The 21,073-nt window shown below is 52.0% G+C and overlaps 1 protein-coding gene across 5 annotated transcripts in view; it reads right to left on the bottom strand.

Moving 5' to 3' along the window:
- The window catches only part of RNF220 (ring finger protein 220), a 220,176-nt gene that overhangs the window by 122,892 nt on the left and 76,211 nt on the right, over positions 1–21,073 (bottom strand). For 3 of the 5 annotated variants that reach the window (XM_082287655.1, XM_082287658.1, XM_082287656.1), the window contains exon 3: positions 7,965–8,039. The exons of the other annotated variants lie outside the window; for them this stretch is intronic. In XM_082287655.1, the coding sequence (XP_082143781.1) occupies positions 7,965–8,039 (75 nt within the window). The remainder of the gene's footprint in view (positions 1–7,964; positions 8,040–21,073) is intronic. 5 annotated transcript variants of the gene reach the window in all.

The raw sequence follows: 21,073 nt of genomic DNA, 5'->3' as shown, positions 1-21,073 counted from the left end.
TCAGGGGAAAAAGCACATTCTTTTAAGGGAAAGGAGAAGTATTTTCTCTCCTGGCACCCTGCAAAGTTCCCTTCCTCCCCTCCTCAGAGACATCTAATGCTCAATCCAGCCCAGGGACAGGGGCACAGCATGTTACTGCATTCTTCATTCTGCCCAGTCCCAGCCTTCCCACTGGAAAACAGGGCCAGAAGGGCTGCAGTACCTGCAGTGTTCCTGGGGCAGATGTGTACTAATCCTGTCAGGAGCTGGGAGAAATCAGTCTGGCAGTGGCCCAGCCCTTCGTACGGCGCCTTATCAGGACTGGCTGCAGCAGCAGCAGCTCAGGGAAGGTGCTGTTTCCTGTGTCTCGTGGCAGATGGCGGTGGTGACGAGCCAGGGTGCCAGGACAGCTGCAAACTGGGTCAGCTGCAGGATGTGGGATGAGAATGGAACAGGGTGTGTTCACACCTCTGTCCCTGAAAGCCCTTCTCCAGGAGATGGTGAGCTTAGAGCATATGCTGGCCGCAATGCCCCATGACTGAGTGCTCAAAAAAGGCCACAGCGCTGGAGGCTACCTATAACTGAGTGGTGGGGAAAAATAGGAGAACTGTCCATCCCTTTCTCTCTGCTTCCCTAGGCCAGGGTCAGCCCTGCAGTGCTGGACATTGCCCCAACTCTCCCCAGCTCCAACTCACTGTCCTGAGGTCCAGATGTGGGACAGGACCCGACCATTTTGTCAGGGCTCTCTGCCTCTGTCCCAGCAGTCCCACCTCAGCAGCAGAAACATCTGCCTCTTCAATCAATACTCCGTTCTTAATAGTCCTGACAATTCGCAAGAAAACAGGGGCATTAAACGTTAATTATATCTATTTGGATTTTTAAAAATTTATTACTGGAGTTAATTACAGCTGGAGTAATAAAAAGGTGCAGAGCAAGAGGTGCTGCTGTTCTATGGGGTGAGTGGGGCTGAACACCCTCGGCCACCCCAAACTGTTGCTGGGCAAGGATGGAGGGATGTCCCTGCCATGCCCGCCACATGGCCGGACGCTGCTCCTCGGAAAGCGACTGCCATGGGAAGGAGCTGTGTGGGGGCTGTGCCAGGGGGGGTGTGCAGAGCCAGCGGCGGAGTCTCGGGGTGCACGGCAGGTACTTGCTTAGCTGTTGTGCTGGTGGGACCTGGCCTGCCCCAGCCTGTGGGCTTCTAATTTACTGCTTTCCTTTTACCGTAAAACTGAAAGGGGAAGGTGCACCCTTTAATCACTGCCTTCGGGGCCCCGCCTGAAACCACACAGAGACCAAGTGAAGGCTAGGAGTTAATGCTCCTTCCGACACCTTTTTATGATTCACGGGCCTGACCTTGAGCCATAAACCGCTCAACCTCCCCGCCACACTGCCAGTATTTACAGCCTGCAGGGGCCACTGCACGCAGCCACTGAAGCAGATCCACGGCCGCGCACACCAGCACAGGTACACAGCCGGGGATGCAACAGGGATGCAGCCAGAGATGCACAGGCTGGGATGGCTACATGTCTGGGGACGCCCATGCAGATGGGCAGCCATGGATGGATCCTAACACAGCACTGGAGCTGGAGATGCAGCCAGTGCAGTCAGCAATCTGTGCTTATGCACACCTGTGTGTGTGCACAGGTAAATGCACCAAGATGCCCTCCCTGGGCAGCCCCTGTGGATGCACATTGGAGCATGTTTCATGCAGGGAGCCGGGCACCCACACATCCACTGCCTGGGCATTGGATGCTGGACCATGGTGGGGGCTTTCTGCTTGTTGCAGCAGGGCAGGGAAGCAAGCACTGTGGGCATGGCTCCACAGGAAGAGCCCAGGATGAGCTGGCACACCACAATCCCTAAAGTGCGTGTCCCACTCCCCAGCAGGAGGAACAGCTGCTGCCTCACAAACCCTCAGTGGCACTTCAGACGTAGGTCCTGGCCTCAGGACCCATCCCACTGCATCCCACCAGCCCCAGGCCTTGCTCCAGAGGTGAGACTACGAAAGTCTGTGCTGGTCAAAATTGGAGCAGGGTGACGTCTACTGGCTAAAGCAAAAGGTTCCCCTCTGAGTGGGCTCAGATCAGCATGCTCTTTGCTTTATGCCTCAGTTTCCCCACCACTGCAGCAGGAAAAATAATCCTGACCGATCATGTTTGCAGGGAGCTGGGAGGCCGAGCTTGTTAATGTTTGCGAAGTGGGTTTGGCTCCTGTGATAGAGCAAGCCAGAAATGTGAAGGTCATTATTATTAGTGGGATTAAAGCAGTTGAACCCAGAGCAAGACGTACAGGGGAACACAGCAGCTGTGTCGAAGCTGTAACAAATCGCGCACATGCACAACCTCAAAATAGTGACAAATGCTACGATTATGGATCATTTTAGAAACACTGTGCAGAACCAGAGGGCTGCCAGAGTGCCTTCTAACACTTCTGCAAAATAAAATATCCTCCATTAATGCAGGCAGGACTGAGATAGGCTGTTCCTGGAGACACCCAGAGCCTTTCAGTGCCCACTCAGTATATGCCCAACGAGCCCACAGGCCCATAAGCATCACCTGCCAACACAGCTCACCTGGTCCTCACCAGGACCAGGACCTTCTCCTCTGCCCCCACTGGGGCACCATGGCACTGGGCAACTTACCCAATACAAGTCTCCTTTTTTTTTTTTCCAAGTTTACAGGTTGTCTAATTTTTTTCTTTCCTCCTTGCAAAACAAAAGAGGGAAAAAACACCCTTATCTTGGAAAGCAGAGTTCAGGAAAAAGCTACTGGTCTTTTGGACTTGGTGAGTCCCCATTGGTAGCCCCGCTTGTCATGGAGAATTTATCAGCCAAACACAGTGCTGGTATAATGTGCCATGTAACTAGTGCATAAACAAACTTCAGCATGATAAATGCCCTGCTTTGAAGCCATAAAGTTATTAGCTGGTGGCTGTTAGCTACTGCTTAGCATGGGACATGCTCCTTCCGTTAACCCCTGGATGCCCCGCCTGCGCTCAGAACCCCAGGGATATCTCTGGAGGGCACCTCCACACAGCAGGAAAGCATGGAGGCATCTGACAGGCAGGGATGCTTCTGTTGGCACTTATCTGTGCACATTGTACTTGCTGTGAAGGCTGAGGGAGGCAAATGCTTGCTGGGAATGGGGCTCTGAAGGTTGGCAGCTTCTTGCTGTCCTATTTGAGCCCTTTGGCAGCTCCTCTCCTTCCCTCTGCCCCTCAAGAAGCAAATGGAGAGGGGAGCAGGGCTGGGGCAGTTAGGCATGTTCTCACAGCTCAGCCTTTTGGGTGTGTACCTGTTTCAGAGACGGGTTAAGATGGGGTGGGAGGAAGTCAGCCATCCCTCCAGTGCCCAGGTCACCTCCTTTAGGTGAAGAGCTGCCGAGGACTCTGAAGCGAAAGCCCGAAATTTTTCTGGCAGCAGCCAGGCAGCAAGCTCCAGTGAGGTGTTTAGAGTTCCCTCTGCTGCCTGCAGTGCACGGCTGCCTGCAGCTCCTGGTGAGCACAGCCTTGCTGGAGGCTGGGAGATGCTGGAGAAGGAGAGCCATGTCCCAGGGCCAGCACTGCTGGAGATGGGTGACCAGCACCACAGAACCAGCCGTGCCACTGCTCCTGCCAGCATCAGACCTGCAGAGCACTCTCCACTGCACAGAGCCTGGCTGTGACACCCACCAAGGACCTCTGGTCCCCCAGGCCACCTCCTGCTCTTGTCCCACTGGACCAAGGCAGGGAGCTGGGCGTGTTAAGGACGGCAGCAGGTCTCCAACGCTCAGCCCAAGGCATGGACAGAGTTATGCAGCAGTGTGGCAACTTTTTGGACACACAGCCTGGAGCCCCGGAGCTACAGTGGGAGATGCTAGTGCCCAGGGGCTAATTGCTGTCCCTTTCCAGTAAAACCACTCCTGCAAGGTGGCAGGAGGTGTTTCAGCAGGGCCAGCTGGGGGGCAGCAGGACTCAGGGCTGCCTCAGTGCCTGTTCCTCATTAGAAATCCAGTGCTGAAGAAACTCATAATTAGAGTCCTGAGTATTAATTAATCTCCATGACCCTCCTCTCATTCTCCTTCCACCACTCCCACAGCTCAGGAGGTCAGCCTGGATTATTAACACAGGCAAGTAGAGGATGGCAAGCTCACCGGGCGGGTTGGCAGACCTCGGGCCACGTTCCCATGTTTGGAGCAGTCAAAGGCACCATGTCCCTGCCCAACAGCATGGCTTCCCTTCCCTCTCTCCTCTCTCACTTGGCTGGGTTTGATAGGGGTCATCTCACTTACTTGGGCACAGTCAGCACTTTGGGGATAGCATTAAATGAGCTGAAACATCCCAGAATGAGCAGAGCTGCTTCTATGCTAACTCGGCCTGCACAATCCCTTGCAGAGTGGCTGAAGGCAGACTCCTGCATCCCAGAGGCCGGGATGAGCCTTCCTGGAGACAACCTACCCTTGGAGACCTCCCAGCATGACTGAGAGCAGAGCAGCCACCACAACCAAAAACATCACTGAAAGGTCTTCAAGCATCCCATTTCTGCTCATCCAGGTTTTGCTTGGGTCTTTAAGAGCCTCAGCACTAAGAAGGCATTGTTGGAGCATGGAGAGGACATGGACACCTTCCATCCCAGGGCTGTCCATGCTGCTTGGTTCCTGGGATGGCCAGACTCCCCAGCAAGACGCTGCCCTGGCACAACCCGAGGGCTGATACACTACAAAGAGCTGCCACAGAGCAAGGCAACAAGATATAAAATAAATCCAAACTTTTCTGACTCCCTCGTAACCACCAACTGCTTCCCTCATCTGATTTTTTTCCCCTTTTCTGCTGCAGCAATAAAAAGGGGAAAATCAACATCCAAATGATCTTGTTTATGGCGACTAAATAAGCTGCATGTGCTTAATCCGTTAGAGTTTAATGAATTTACGACTTGCTCTGGAATTTGACAAGGGCTGTAAAAGAGTAATTAACATTTATCAGTGTGTTTTTTACACACACCCCACCCTCCTCCCGCCTCCCTTCCCTCCTCCTGCCGCCTGTCGCAAAGCAGCACCGGGTATCGGGGGGAATATAAAAGTGATCAATTAATTCTTAATAATCTCACGGAAAGATTGTAGAGTCACAGTATGAACTCAGGGAGTGTCAATAAACATGCCAAAGGTTGGTCCCCCCCCCCTTCCTGGCGCTGCTGCAGAGGAATGTGGGCAGCCAGGGAGGGGATGGGGCTGCAGGGGTGGTGCTTTGGTGGACCAGCCCTGCACCCTTTTCCTTCTCTGTCACACTCCACTGCCCTCCAGAGCAGCTCTCTGTCACTGACACAGTGGCCTCGGGACAGGATGAGAGTGAGCAGGGGGGCTGGTGACAAGTGGGGTCCCATCTAACACAGCAGTGGTAGTGATTTGGAAACATAGCCCCAGTTGCTAACCATGCCAGTCAATAGCTCTGTCCTAATAGACCTGAACTTGCTGGGAGCGACCCCAAACGCTCCCCACCCTGGTCATGGGGCAGTTGAACATCTGCTTAGATGAAGAGTTGCTCCTACTGTCACCGTGTTGTCACTCGGAACAGGCAGCTGCTGCTGTTTCAGCTGTACTAGACACAAGGGTATGTCCCTGCTGACCCCTGAGACAAGCGAGGGAGGTCACACCTTGCTTGTGCCCAGCTCTCCCAGCTGCTTAGCTGCTGTGGAGCAGAGAGGCAAGCAGGGATGCAATTTGGGGGCTGCAAGGGGAGAAGCCCAGGCTTTGCACATCAGTCCCAGGGTGGGCTGAACATGATCTAAAGGGATTCCTGTGCTGGGAGCCCAGTGTGCTCTGCTCTGGGCCACCTCCCTTGGCAGCCCTGGAAAGCAAAGCCAGAAAGAGTCACAGCCATCACGCTCCTGGTCGATAGGATGGACATGTCCCCTTCTTCTGTGACTGCAGCATCCTGCCCCCAGCAGAAGCCTTTGCATGCATGTGTGTGACCGGGGTGTGGGGAAGCTGCATGCCTGGACATCCATTGGGGAAGAGAAGGGTCAGTGCTCCTGGGGGCCAGCAGGCTCCATGGAGGAGACAGAGAAACATATGGGCTTGGCTGTGGGGCAGAGGGTCCTGGAGACCCACAAACAAAAGCTCAAAATGATAAATCCTCAGAGGTTTGAAACTGTCCGGGGATCTGCTCGGGACAGAAACAAATTCTCCCTGTCGAACATAATAGCCCAGAAATAAGCAATGAGACAGGGATGGAGAGGGTTGGACTCGGAGTCTGGAAAATCTCCGCCCAACTCCATGCAGAGCACTGGTGGGGGTGGGAGGTGGAGGCACCTATATCCTCCAGGCAGGCTGAGATCCCTGTGCCAGGCACACACCTGCCAGCTGGATGGGGCAGACTTGGGATTTCTTAAGAAGCAGGAGTTGTTCAAGCCAGCCTGAGTGCAGGACAGGCAGGGAAGACAAAGGGAAAGTAATGGGGTGAATTTGCCTTTATCTCATCTTGACTGATTTGAACCCAGCTGGCTGGCCTGGGCTGTGGGGCTGGGCAGGGAGCAGAGCTGGTGGGGAGTGGGGCTGAGCCCTTATGCAGGGCAAGGAAGTGAGGGAGGGGGGGCTGCAGCAGAGTAACTCTGCATGGCCAAATCATCAGAGAGCACCAGCTCCCAGCAGCCTCTGAGTGAGAGTCTCCAACCTTGGGCTGGCTTGTACTGCCAGGGGCTGCACAATAATGGCACAAATACACCTGGGAGGGAGAAATGGAGACACAAGGAGGGTTTCAGGCCACCAGGACTGGTCCCAGCACACCCATATCTGCTCTGCTCACTAGGCAGCAGCTCTAGGTCTCCACTGTATGAGTGGTGTAGCCAACATCCACAGCCAAGGCTCCCAAAATCACTCAGGAAACACTTGCCAGTGCCAGTCGCTGTTGCAGCACTCTGCATTGCTGTCCAGGCTGCACCACAGACCCCCTGCATGACCTCTGGATCTCTCCTCTGCTGGAGGAGAGGATGCTGTGTCGGGCAGGGAGGGGACAGAGGGGGGCTGCACTCCCCCCTGCCTGGGCTGGCTCAGATGCTCGCATGTCAGCCTGTCTAAACAGCACCTCCTCCTGCAGAGACCTCGCACTGGGGGTCAGCAGCTCAGTGGCTCTGGGATTTGTCACAGTGTCACTGGAGTTACCAAACAGCAGCTTGGAACAGGCATCCCAAAGGGCTGGGTCAACCAGACCCACCATCATCCATCCAGCTGCCAGAAAAGCAGCCCCTGGGGCTGAGGTGACTTGGATGGCACTGGGTAAGTCCTCCCTGGCCAGTGCGACACTGCCTCACAGCAGGCGCACAGCTTCACCTCTGTGCAAGGCTGGAATCCCCCCACCTCACCCTGGGGTAGAGGCAGTGCTCCTTAGAGAAGGAGCCAGGCTGTGATGGGCAATGCTTGGCCAGTGTTTGCTGCTTTGCAGAGGCACCTAATGGATCAGAGACAGCCAGGCCATGCCCCAGCCTCGCTCCAGTCAGGTGCTGCTGACTGTTATAATAAAGAGCATTTATCCAGCTGCATCCCCAGTTTCTCCCTCTTTCCATTTCCCTTTTCTGTCACTCAGGTGTGGCAATTTTAATACCCATCAGTAATAAGGTGGATGGTAACCACAACAGAATATGCAGCCCTGTGTTGGCTTTTCTCCGTCTGAACAGTCACATTTCAGGTGACAAAAGAGTTGGAAGGAGTTAACAGGAGACCCCCAGGTCCTCTAAAGGCCCTGTCCAGGGTTTTAAGCCCATAAGTATTGATGCTAAAGATGATTTTAAGCCATGATTATAAGAAATCTATTGATCCTTTTGACTCTATAATGACAGATTAACCATTTTAATAAAACACCTACTAATCATGCATTAACCCTTCTTAGCTATTTATACATAGAATACCAAATCAACAAGGGTGTTGGAATTTCTAGGAGGCTTTTTGGAGGGGGAGGGAGGGGGGATTTCTTTAGATAACAACAACAAGAAGAAGAAAATAATGCAAACTTACAGAGGGGGAGAGTTAAAATCATACGATGAGTGGCAGTTGCAGACGCCTGGGGCCCTCTTTGGTTGTCGCTTCTATCTGGCAATCAATTGACAAGAAATTGAGATTATGAAACATTGTGCCTGTGATTAAAGGAGGTGGGCATACTTCCCCCATCTGAAGCCAAATCTCCACTCCCCCATGGGAACCAATATCAGGAAACACAAGTAATTTTGCCTTTGGCAGATACGAGACAATGCTGACACCAATTTTAGTGTGAATGTGTCCACCAGCCCCATGGGTCTTCAGGGCAAACTCAGAGCAAGGTCGCAACACCTTAAAGGTGGATCCTACTGGAGCATCTAAGATGCCAATGATTTTTTGGGAGAGACTTCATCTGGAGCAACAAAATAAAAAGAAAGAGAAATGAGGAAAGCAAGCACTCCACCAGCTCAGGCCAGCTGGGAATGGGCAAGGGTTGTTCACTCCCCCTCCTTGCCCTTCCTTGAAACCCACAGCTTCAGTGTGGAATGGTTCAGCTTGCAGACCTGGACTGGCACAGCCCTGGGGCCTCTTTGTGTAAGTGCTGGGGAGGGGGCAGACAGTGCTTCCTCCTGCCCCAACCGTTGCAGCCTCAGAAACCACAATGTCCCCGGGTGCATTAGGAACTGCCTGGAGGCTGGAGCTTCCTGCAGGTGCCCCACGCTCATGAATCACACCTTGTCAGGGCCTGGGGTGCCCAACGGCTGGGTGACCGCTGAGATGCCCAGGGAGTCCTGCCCTGGCATGCACCTGCCTCCCTACCACACCATCCCGACCAGGCAAGGGTTAAGCAGGCATTAATCACACTGTTTGAGAGACATTTCAAAGCCTCTTCCAAATATTATAAAAAATATCTTTAATCATCTAATAGTGCAAACTCCTCTGATGATGGATGGAGAGAAGTCGCCTCTCTCCTCCTGATCCTAACAGATGAGGCTGAAGAGCTGCTGCTTTGGCGGGGGGGAAGTTGGGGAGGGGGCTGGGGGAAGAGAAGGACATTTCTCAACCTTCCACCAGAGCAGTTATAAATATGAGGTCATACAGCAAGAGATGATAACACATTAAGGGCTCTTGAGATATTAGTCTGTCAGCCTCATTAGACACAGCCTATTTGGGGCTGACTGCGTAATTAGAGGCTGGGGTACCCATAACTCATTGGTGTTTATGTGGTAGGAAGGGGCTCCAGTCACCATCACCCTCAGCACTCTGAGAAGTCATCTTCATCGAGCATTAAACCCCACTCCCCAGTGCAAAAACAATCCTTCTCCCCCCAGTAAAACCTGCTCCCCTTTCCCACCTCCTGCCCTTCCCATTAAGCCTGGAGGCCATTGCATGCTCAGTGCACCCACCCTCACCTCTCCCCTCCCTTTTAGGTGGGGAACAGGGTTACGACTTGGCCAAGGTGCCCCAAGGTAGTTAGTGGACAAGTGGAAAAGTCCTTGCTTTCAGTTCCCTTCCCACGGAACAGCTCATGCTCTGCTCTGCAAGGGACTGCATCCCCAAGAACCCCTAGACAGCCTCCACAGCAAGTTTGACCTCCACCCTTCTGACTTCCAGGGAATAGCTCCAAGTTGGGCTGGAAGCAGCTTGGGGAGGTGGATATACTTGGACATAGGTGGACAAAGATGGTCCTGGGAAAAACTGAGCAGAAATGAATCCAAGGAAAGGCAAAAACATTCAAGAACCCCAGGACAGCTTGTCTCTCCTGCTCTGCTGCGAGCATCTCCATGGTTGGTGGGGAAGCTGGTGAGGAGCTGGGCTTTCCATGTCCTCTCCACTTTCTCTTCTCAGTTCTGTCTAGGTGGCAGTGAGCACCAACACAGACAGGCACTTCCCAGTCAACCTAGCCAAAAATTTCAACAAGTAAAACAGGGAAGAGGAGCGTTTCTCTTCTGAAACCATGCCGAGCGAGGGCACCACAGGTGCTGGCTCTGACTCGAAAGGAACAGACAGGGAGCAGTGAGCAGGGGGAGGCAAGCAAAAGCCAAACCCAGCCCTGTGCACCCCACAGAGCTTTCCCAGCAGCACATCCCTGTAACTCCTCTTGCTCTGTGGCAGGAGGAAAATTAAGGCACCCAGAAGGGCAGGGACATCAAATGAGAAACAAGAGCCCTCGCTGCAGAAACTGCCTGACACTGCCAAGGCCCATGGCATGGCCACCCAATGCCTCATTCCCTCTCCCTGCTCACCTCCTGTAGCTGGGGAGGGGGCAAGGGGTCCGCAGAGGAGGGGGCAACCCCATGGCTTCCCAGGCTGAGGTAGGATAATGAATCCTGATGGGGGAAGTGACCTTTTCCAAATGCCACATGTCATTGGATTTTATATCACACCAGGACAATGTACCATGGGTATTAAAATCGTTTTTCCAATAGAAGCATGCGTGTGTATATGTGTGTCAGAGAAAGATGTGAGAAAAATAAAATTAGGATGTGAAAGTTAGGCTGCCTCTAAACACGGCCTTTAGAAAAAGACTTAGGTCCTCACACAGCAGGACTGAAAGAGAAGATCCATGCCCTTTGCTCCTGAAATCACAGATGATTTTGTCAAGGGGATATGACTTGTCCAAACCCTATGACAGAAAAAGAGGAAAGGAACTCGAGTCCTGATCTCTGTTTCTAGATTTCTGCAAAGACTTTCAACTCTACAGTGTCCTTCTGCTGTGGAGGGACACCTCCAGAGCTGCTCTACCCACGGAGACACATACTTTGCACGTGTGCTCCTGGACACCCATGAGTGTTAGTCTGGTGCATAAGGAGAAAGCCGAGTCCTGCATGAGAGATGATGCCAACTTGCTCAGCCTCACCTGGGAGGCAAAGCAGCCCCTATCCCTGTGGGCCAGCCCAAAGGTGTGTGCAGAGCATCCATGGAGTTGCCCACACACACAGTTATGGACACTCTCCCCATATATGCCAGGATACATTCTCATGTGAAAACACAATGTGAAAAGGGAGGCACTGGAAGCCAAATTCACTTGAACTCCAGCCTGTTCCCTCAATCTGCAGGGCAATTGTCCGGCTGAAACAACAATGCTGGGACAAAAAAAAAAAAAGGAAAAAAAAGGACAAGCTGTGTTTGTTTATTCAGCTTCTTTCTCCCTCTCTCCTCTCGACAATACCCTGACACCGTGTCCTGCCGCGCCAGGGCTGCAACCCCAAAGGACTAAATTTATCCCAGCTGGAGCCCTGTTTACAAGCCTTGTCCTGTTTACAGTGTGGTCCATCCTGCCCAGGGCCAGGCAGTGGCCATCTCTGGGGTGGACAGTTCAAGCCTCACCTTCCTTGGCCTCCACAGTTCCCAGGCTGCCCATGTGGTCCCTGGAAAGATGCCCAACCCCCTGCACTCCCTGTGTGCTTGCACACATGGCAGCTCTGTGGCCCCCTGCCCATCTGGGAAGCAATGAGGTGATGTGGTCTTGCATGGGCTGATGCTTGTCCAGCACAGTTCCATGGTGATCCAGGTGCCTACAGCCTCCATCGGTGCTGGCTGGTGGCAAACCACCACCCAGGAAAATGCTGGTTGCAAGCTCAGCAGTGAGGGTGCAGCACATTCCATGTGAAGCCAGCTGGGAACAACCATACTCCACCATGAAAGCATTAGAGGAGCTGCACAGCTCACGCAGCCATGCCTGGATGCTCTGCTCTCCACACCTCACACTGCAGTCACTTTTTTTTCTTGCTGTCACTCGTCCATCCCTCTCTTCCTGATGGGCTCCCATGGGCTGGGAGGGCAAGGCTGGCAGGAGCTTAGCTCCTCTTCTGGGTGACAGAACTGGGTGTCGCTCCAGGAGTCTGAACTGCTGAGCCTGGCCAAACATGATGGGTTGAAGGCTTTGTGAACAGACTAACCTTGGGGAGCTGGAGGAGGGATGCTCACTGCCAACCCCCTCCTTGCACTCTTCCCACACTCATTCCCATCTTTGATGCTATGCACTGGCTATGCAGTCCCCCATGCTGGAGAGTGACAGGACCTCACCTGCCTGCCCTCCAGCATGGGGGTCTCCTGCCATCTCAGTCTGCCTCACCTGCAGGAGCTCCTTTTGGCAGGACTCAGTTGGCAACATCCAGGCTCTTATTTGCTGTTTAATGAGTTCCCTCTAAAGAATCCCAATACATGAAAGCTTTTCATTAAACCTATGGCTTGCTGTCAGCACTGGCCACAAGTTTGGAGATGCTGGGAGTCACAAGAGTGGTTTCATGGGTGACTGAGAACCCTCGCCTAGGAGCCTGTGTGCCACCTTCTGCCCTGTCACCCTTTCCATGTCCATGCCTGGTCTTGGTGGATGCAGACGGGACATGAGAGCCCTGTGGATGTGAAATGAAGCGGCTCATCTTGTGCTCCTGCAGTCTCCTTTATCAGGGCAGTGAACAGAAGCTCACCTCATCCCCAGTGGCAGGGCCACTGCTCTGCAGTGATGGATCCCTCTTTGCACCTGCTGTGGGCTACATCCACTTAGGCTTAATGAGTGAGCAACCACCAGCAAGCTGACGATGCAGCCTTTTCTCACATAGACCTGGTGCAAAACACTGCCTGGTTTTGCCCTGGGAAGCCTCCTGCTTGAAACCAGGAGCCCTGGATCACAGCTCGTGATAAGGGGCCCCTCATGTGCATATGGAGGGGAAAGGAGGATCTCACAGAGAGACCCTGACCTGAGTTCATCTCCTAAACTGGTTGAGGGGCTCAAATCTCAGTACCCAATGCTGCATCTGTGCAAGGAAAGGTCCAAGAGCAGCTGAGTCTGGACCAAGATTTCAGTTGCTGCAGGCACAGGAGAAGAGAGAGCTACCAAAACCTTCCTGTCGCTACATTTTCCGGAGACAAATAGATTGTCCAGAGCAATGCCCGTGGTGGCACTGTCATGGTGTCCATCTTCCAAGTGCCTCCTTATCTCTCACTGCTCACACCTACCTCACTTCTTGCTTACAACCCAGTTTTGGGTTTGTTTGTACCCCTGGGTGGAGGGAAGCCTTTCTGCACTGTATGTCCTGAATGGCACCACATGGTGAAGCAGAAGCTCCAGGGAGAGCAGAAGAGAGGTTGTACACCCCAGCCCATCTCCCTGTCCAGAGTTTTGGAGATGATCTGTGCATGATGGTGGGTGGGGGTGAATTTAAGCATAAAGGCTTGTCTACATGAAGTGCTGCTCCGGAGAACCCTCCCCATGCTAGGCATTTCCTATTCCCAAAACAATACTTTGCTCAAGTTCACCAGACCCCCTTTCACTCTGAAATACAAATGGAAGTTTTGGGGAATATTTCACAAGTCAGAAAATCGCCGCCACCCTTCATTCATGTTCACTTCGAAATACAGGCAGGACATTAAGGGAAGGGCTAATGGAGTGGCACATCTGCACACAAACACATACGTGTGTGCCCCTCACACGTGCAGCTCCTCATCTCCGGAAGAAGATCTTCTTGTCAGGAAGTCACGGCCCTGATTACTTTGTCTTCCACGTTTAAGAACATCCCTAACTGCTCCTTGGATAGCTCAATTAGTAAAGTGAATATATTATATAAAGTCTAAAAGATTAAACTATCATAGGCAGCCCATAATTTCATGAAGAAGTCAGGGGAGCATATCCCTCTTATTAACTCTATAACAAATGTGATGAAAATGTTCAAATAGAATGTTAATGCAATGTTACGTGTAATTTTCCCAGGCGATTTTCTGCTGAAATATTTCTTTATTAATAGTAATTGAGGGTATAAATTATGAATGAGGCGATTTTCTCCTTTCACTGGGAAAGACGTACTAATGGCAATAATTCTTTATAATAATTTTTTGGGGGGAGAACGGGGAGGGAGCTAGGGTGAGGGGTTTAAAGAAAAAAAAATCTTTAAAGGGATTGCAAAATATATAGACTAGCGGTGCATGTTTTATGGCAGGGCGCTGTATTTTATATCCGTGTGCTGGCCATCAGTCCTGTGCGGGTCTGTACTGCATGTGCACAATGAGGTTCAGGCCTCTGGCAAAGGCGACTTCCTCCTCTATTCTATGTGTGTAAAGCCTGACATCAAGTACAGGGAGAATGAGAGCACCAGTGCTGTGAGTCTGCAAATTCAGGACTCCCTGTTTCACTGTTTAAGGGAAAGAATGGCAGGAAGCACACGATGAGCTACAGGCACTTGTGGTTAGTAGGTGGGTACTCAGGGATGAGCAGGTTAGTGGTACAGGCTCTTGTTAATTTAATACAGACTCTGACACTTTTCCATGTTCTCACCACAACCAAAAGCACTTCTTTGTGCTTGTGTTGGGGTTTTTTTGGGGTGTGTTTTACCACCAATTCAGCCTGCTAATCCTGACCCCAAGCACCTCCATTCAGGGAGATGTGTGGCAGTGATGCTTGGTCCTACAGCCACTGAAGCTTGTACAGCCTTGAAGAGGGGTGGGACTGGGGGAAATGCTGACTTCCAAATGCCCGTTTTGGGACAGAGCCTGGGGACACACATAAGGCCAGCCCAGGGCCATGTGCTCGCACACCACGGACAGGCAGCACCGAGCAGCACAGCTGCTTGAAGGGAAACAAAAAGTCCTTTTGGTGATGCCAGAATGAAAGAGGCATTTTACAAGGATTTCAGAGCTTGCTCTCCTTCAGGTTTGTATGTTTTTTTCAACAGACCAAATGATTTCAAAATTTTTTCACTCAATAAAAAGAAATGCTGGTTTGAGTGCAATTCTCAGCCCCTTCCTCCTGCACATATCTCTCTTCTCAAACAAAGACAAAGGTGAAAGAAAGGATGGTAGCCCTTAAATTTTCATACTTCAATTGGCTTTAAAAAACCCTTCTGAAAGGTTTAAAACTTTTATACCAAATAATACTTTCTTCCCACTATTCTATTTAAAACTTTTCTCAGGAAGGAAACTTTTCAAACAAGCTCCAGTCTATAAGCATAGGAAGAAAAACCTCCTGACTTCAGGCCTTTGCCATACGAACTAGAGAGCTTCAGCTATCTACAAAATGCCTCTGCTAAAGACTTTCCACTGAGAGTGGCCAGCACATACCAGTACCCAGCAAGGGGGAGAGGTCCTGGACACCCATGCACAGGGGCACAGATGTGCCCCACATGAGTGCAGATGTGTTGGGGAGTGGGTGGCTTTGCTCCTCCCTGGGGCAACTCTTACATTCTGGGGGCTCCCCCTGCTCAGGCTGAGCTCTCCACTGGACTGGGAGAAGAGCCAGAGCTGGTCCTTCTGCAGCCAGCTGGCTGTGCTGCCCTGTCTTTCCCCTTCACTGGAGGCACAGACCCTCAGTCCCTGCCCGTGGCTTACTCCACGCCAGCAGGCTGTTTGAGAGGCTGTAGAGAAGCGGACAAAATCAGCGTGATCTGTCACCGACCCTCCTCAAAATTAGGTTAATAATTTATGATGTTAAATGGGACAGTTAATAGCTGGGCCAGATGATTCCTCAGCTAATCTAGAGCACGGGCTGAGCTGCAACGAGTCCTCTGAGAGTTCATTACACTCCCCAATCCTCAGCGCTAGTGCTTTTGGCTCTACTGATACCTACGGGAGGCTGTGGCTGGTGCCGCTGGCAACGTGCCTAAGACTTGCCCCTCATCAATTAAGAGAAATAAGGAAATCGACAGGAAAATTAATTTCCAAAGAGACAATGCTTCTGAAGCCTGCACTACCCTCAGAAAGATGGGGGGTTATCTGGGAATCCGCCTGCCTGGGAGGAGGCTGTGTTTGCTGTCTCACTGAACGAGGTCAGGCTGCTTTCCAGAGGGCTGGGAGAGCAGGGAGCGGTGTAAGTGACTGACCAAAAGGTGCTTTTGCTCCCGGGTCAGCCCCAAGCAGGCTCCTTATGAGGGACGGTGCTGAGCCGTATTTGTGAGGAGATGCACAACACACACCTGCTGCTTAAAGGCCCCCAGCACATTGTGGCTCACTGGCAGCAAGGATTTACACTCTAACAATGCACATTCCAAACAAAACCTCAGAGATGAAGGGTCAGGATGAGAAGGTTCAGCAGGTCTTTTCTGTCAAGGAGACAGAGCAGGCTTGAAACAATCAGGGATGAGACAATCAGAGTGCTCCCCAGGGCCAGCCCTCATCCTGAGCACAGCAGCAGGTGGATCTTCAGCTACTTGCCTGTCTCTCTAACCTCCCTCTCACTGGACATCAGATCAAGCCCAGCCACAGAAAACAGGCATTGGATAAACCAGCTTCCCCTCACCAAGACCTCGGCCCCTGTCTGTGCCCCAAGCCATTCCATGTCCCCCACCCTTTCTGCTTCTTCCTTGGTCCCAACAACCTTCCTAGGGTGCAGGACAAGCTTGCCAGCCACAGCCAGAAAATGCAAAGAATTACCAAGAGCACATCTTGTCAGTGTGATGGAGGCTTTCCATCCTTATTCAATGGAAACAGATCACTGGGGTCCAGGGCACCTGGAGCCAACAAAGACCCTCTGGTACTGACAGCATTTGAGTCCTACTTTGCCCATCCTGCTTTGCTTCTTCCTTAGCAAAGGCCAGATCCTGCAAGGCAGAAATGCTGCAGAAAGCTTGCTGTCTCTTGGGACTACACTCAGGAGAAACAGAAGGTAAGCAAGGACCCCCACTTCACTGATCCCAGCTGTATGTGGAGGCAGGAATCTGCTCCTTTGCTCCAGCATCTCATTGGGGGTGTTCTAAAGCAGTGCCAGCCTTAGGCAAACCTGGAAGAGGGTGCCACAGGCACTCTTCTCTCCAGAAGATATAGAGATGGGTACCCTTGAGTGTGGTACTTCAGACAGCCTGAATCTATTTTACAAATACAAAAACTATGGCACCCCAGGTCTGAGTGACCACTCAACATCAGCAGCAATAGCAGGTGAAGGAAGTAATTCCTCCAACAGTCTAAGGTTCCCAGTACCAGGGTGTCCATGTCCTGCCCTTAAGTGGGAGCTTGAGACAGACCCAATGGGCTAAAAAGTGACCGGCTGGGCTACAAGTGCAGGCTGCTGCAGCCAGATGTGCACTGATGACTCGTGCAGATGTTGGCCCTACAGCACGTCTGGGCAGTAATTCCCCTTCTCCCTTCCACATTCCTGCTCTGCCAAATTCAAACCATGCGCAGTGCTGGAGGATTACCTGCAATTACAGCTTTCACACGTCGGGGCTGGTTTCACTCGGCTGAGGAGGGGGGAGAGCGGCGAGAAGTAAGGGCATCCATATGTTGGGATTCTGCAGCCATTGCCCCTGCCTGCATTAGAGGCAGCCAGTGCCATCTCACCCCAGCAGCCCTCTCCCCTCCTCCCAAACCCCCTCCCAGGTGGGAAAACCAAGAGGGCCAGGGCCAGCAGCAGAGTCAGTTTTCCTTCCAGCTTCTGCCCAAGTGAGTATGGGAGAAATGACAATTAGGGGGACAACAAATGAGGCTGCCAGACCCTGGGGGGGACATGTGCAGTAACTTGAGGCTGAAGCGGAAATAGCTCCAGTCAACCCACTTAGAAAATCATCATTATTGTAAAATTTATGGCTGACATGAGCTTGTCTGAGTGATATGACTATTTAAAGGCAGCCAAAACCTCCATTTATAATAATGTGAGGGAAGGGGGGATAGAGAGAGATGGGGCAGGTTTGAAGATCAAAGGGGCACCTGGGGAAGCAAAGGAGACTGTGTCTGCCTTGGTGGCAGGGGCAAAGGGACAGGGGCTTCAGTGACAGACAGGGCTGGTGTGGTGGGGTGAGGCACTGTGTCCTATGGGAAGGGAGCAACCCTCTGCCATGGCTCTGCTGTCCCAGTCCCTGAGACCACAGCATTCTCTGTGGCTTCTGCCAGTCGCTCCAGCTTTTGGGGCTGACAACGTGTCACCACCTGGGTGCAGGCCGTTCCAGACCCCAGGCACACAGGCAAGCTCGGCACCATCCAGGCAGTGCTGGACAGGGCCACCATCACCCACTCAGGGTGTGCTGCAGGATCCGCCAGGAGTGTGCTTGTAATCAGATGTGAAAAAGAAAGCCATTGCTGGGACAGGGAGAGAAAAAAAGCAGTAATCCATTTCGAGGACAACAAGCAAATGCCTACAAGGTTCAGAGTTTCTTTTTTCCTTCCGTGTATTAAGGACAGAAAATTAGTCTAGATGGGGGACTCCTGATAGGCTATTGCTGTACCCAGCCCCTTAGCTGTCCTCCTTAGCTGCACTTCCCTCGGGGCTTTCCAAAGAGGATCATGCAATCACTCAGTGGCTTGTTTGGGGAGCCCCTCATCCCAACAGCAAAGCCAGAAAGAAGGCCACTTGCCAGTTCCTTGGGCCAGGCCATCCAGTCAACCTTCACCTCCAGTCAAACAGAAATGCTGCAAATTCGCCAGAGGATGGACCCCAGGGATGCCCAGCTTGGCTGGAGACATACTGCATGTCCCACCCAGTGTGTCCCTGTACCATGGTTCCCTATGGATGTACAAGGGAATATGGCACCTAGCCATGAGCAAGTCGGAAACGAGCAGAGAGGTATGGATGAACTCTCCACTGAAGTGCTCCCAGAAGGCTGATGGATGCAGAGCAGCAGACTGCAGGACAGCACTCCATGCCATCCAGAGCAGGGAGCAATCCCTGGAGCACACCCTGCCCAGGGGCCGCATGGAGCCAGTCACTGGCATTCCCATCCGGGCTCTCCTCCCCAATCAGGCTGCTCCCTGTCCTTCGGGGGTGGCAATGGCTCCTCACCTGATTGAATTTCCAGGCCATCACTCGCTCTCCCTGCAGCTGCGAGGCACGATCGCCCTCCCGGCAACCCCATGCTCACCCCGCGGAAGGAGGGGCTAATTCAGTTAGCCCAGTGGCATTAGCTGCCATGAAGAATAACCCGCCAACAAGGGCCTGCGAGCCTGACACAATATTAAAGACCCCACTGCCCTCACTTGGGGCAGATTAAGCTGGGCTCATTGCTTTAATGCTGCACTCCTCGGCCGGGCTCCCTCCAAGGCTCTGCACCTTAACTGTATTACCCCAGCACCAATGTGCTTGACCTGACGATATTGCTCCCACTGATAATTCACCTCCCAAGAAACTTTGCCTTTTTGACCTCCTGCTGGAGAAGGCTCTAACCCCACAGAGCAGGGCTACCCCTGCATCCCACCATCCACGGGCTCACTTTCCCTCAGCATCACGTCCTACCTCCCTGACCTGCTAAAGGCCTTGAGATATCTTCTTCTGCCAAGCTCAGGCAACTTGCCCCTGAACACAGGTCACTGTGGCGATCCCAGGATCCCAATCTTTATCAATGACTGCACTGACATGCACACTGAACATGTGGCACATGCATGGGTGTGCAGAGGATGGAGAATGTAATTTACAGCACCAAGGATGTGTGGGACATCCTGGCTCACTAACCTCATCCGTGGCAGCAAGGCTCTCTCAGTAGCAATGTGAAGTGATGCACACAGTGAGCATTGGGTCCTTCCTGCTCCCAGGGATACAGATGTCTCATCTGACCCAAGGAAGCAATTAGGCAAAACACCCAAATACCAGCCTAGGGGGAGCCTGGGCTCCAAGTGAAACTCAACAGAGCGGCATGAGAGCAAGACACGGGGTCATCCTGCTGCTGCCAAGCACAGGCAGTGCCAACATCATCTTGGCTTGGCAGCAGCCACTGCCTTCTCTCACGCAAAAGCTGCCAGCAGCTGTCTTGTGCTCTTACTCCTGCTTCACCCTGTGGCCTGCAAGCAATACAGGCAGAGTCCTGAAGATGCTGTCTCCTTGGGCTGCTGGCTCACACAGCCTTGCTTTTCATAGGAAACAGCAACAGAGTGGAAGCACTTTCCCACTTAGTCAAAACCAGAGGGCCAGCATATCCTACAAGACTCCAGAATGAAAATTTCCAGAATGGAAAACTCACCTTTTCTGAGAAAAAAATTGCAGTCTGATTTAGCCACCTATTGGCTTCTGCCCTCCTCATCAGAAAATCATAATAATCTACACCGACCTTTTCCTCTTACTTTTATCATTGGCCATGATATCACTGACACCATTTTATCATTATCTAAAAAATAGATTGAATTGCTGGATGCTCTGTCTCGCCTCCTTGGAAAGAAGCAGGTTAGCAACAGCAAATTACAATTCCAGCTCTAGACCTAGAACAAGGCATCTGCTCCCTGCTCTGCTCCCTTGCCTTTGCAGAGGTGGTTTTTATACTTGCCTTGCACAGCTAGTGCTTGGGTATATATAGTGTATATAAGGTTGGATATCAGGTGTCTTTACATAACTAATGTATATGTATAGACATTGCTATTTACACTAAACAAAAATAATGACCAGGCAGCGCTCACAACAAGCAAGCCCTTCTTTTGGAAACATTTTGCTTCCTTATTTTCTGATTTCACTATTCAAAGGTGTGTTTCCTTTTTTTTTTGAAGAAACAAAACTAGAAAAAGGAACAAACCTAAACTTCCACTCATAACTCAGACCACAAGTCTTGGTGTTTTTCTTAATATTAAAAGTTTTGGTGAAGCTGTGTTTGAGCCAGCACTGCTGGCACAGGAAGCAGAGCGCCCACACGAAAGGAGTGTTGCAGAGCAGTTGTGAAGCCATGTGGTTTGATGGCTATCAGGACAGAAGGGCTTTATTTTGAGGTTTGCTGTCACTCAAAGGGTTCTGTGACCCTGGGAAGGCACAGCACCTCTCCCTGTCCTGGTTCCCCTTTGCCCTCCTCTGGGAGCATGGAGATTTCAATAGGTGCAGACGTTTGCTGCTGCCTCCCACCTGGGGCAGAAGGAGCTTCCCAGCATGAAATACCACCTGTGCTGCCTCACATCCTGAATTTGCTGGCTAGATGACCGCTCAGAAACCGTGCTTGTCCCTGGTGCTCTGCCCAGAACCTGGCCAGACCTGGGACCTGTCCTAACCTGATACAGTTGCCATGCTGAGCAGCACCAGCAGCAGAAAGTTTTCAGGGACACAAATTAAGTCTACAGACAGAAGCAGAGCTGGGGTGTGTAACTACACAGGAGACACAAAGGCTTATTCCGTCTGCTGTTCTCCTGGAAAGAATCCCTTCAGCTGCTCACACATATATTGCCGAGCAGGGACTGAATCCAATCCCGCTTACGCAGGCTGTGACGTGGTTGAGGATGGGGCAGATCCATACTGCTGGAAGCAGGAGCAAACCCTGCCC

This window comes from Coloeus monedula (assembly GCF_965178545.1).
Source record: "Coloeus monedula genome assembly, chromosome: 9".
Taxonomy (NCBI): domain Eukaryota; kingdom Metazoa; phylum Chordata; class Aves; order Passeriformes; family Corvidae; genus Coloeus; species Coloeus monedula.
This window is presented reverse-complemented; position numbering and strand designations above follow the sequence as displayed.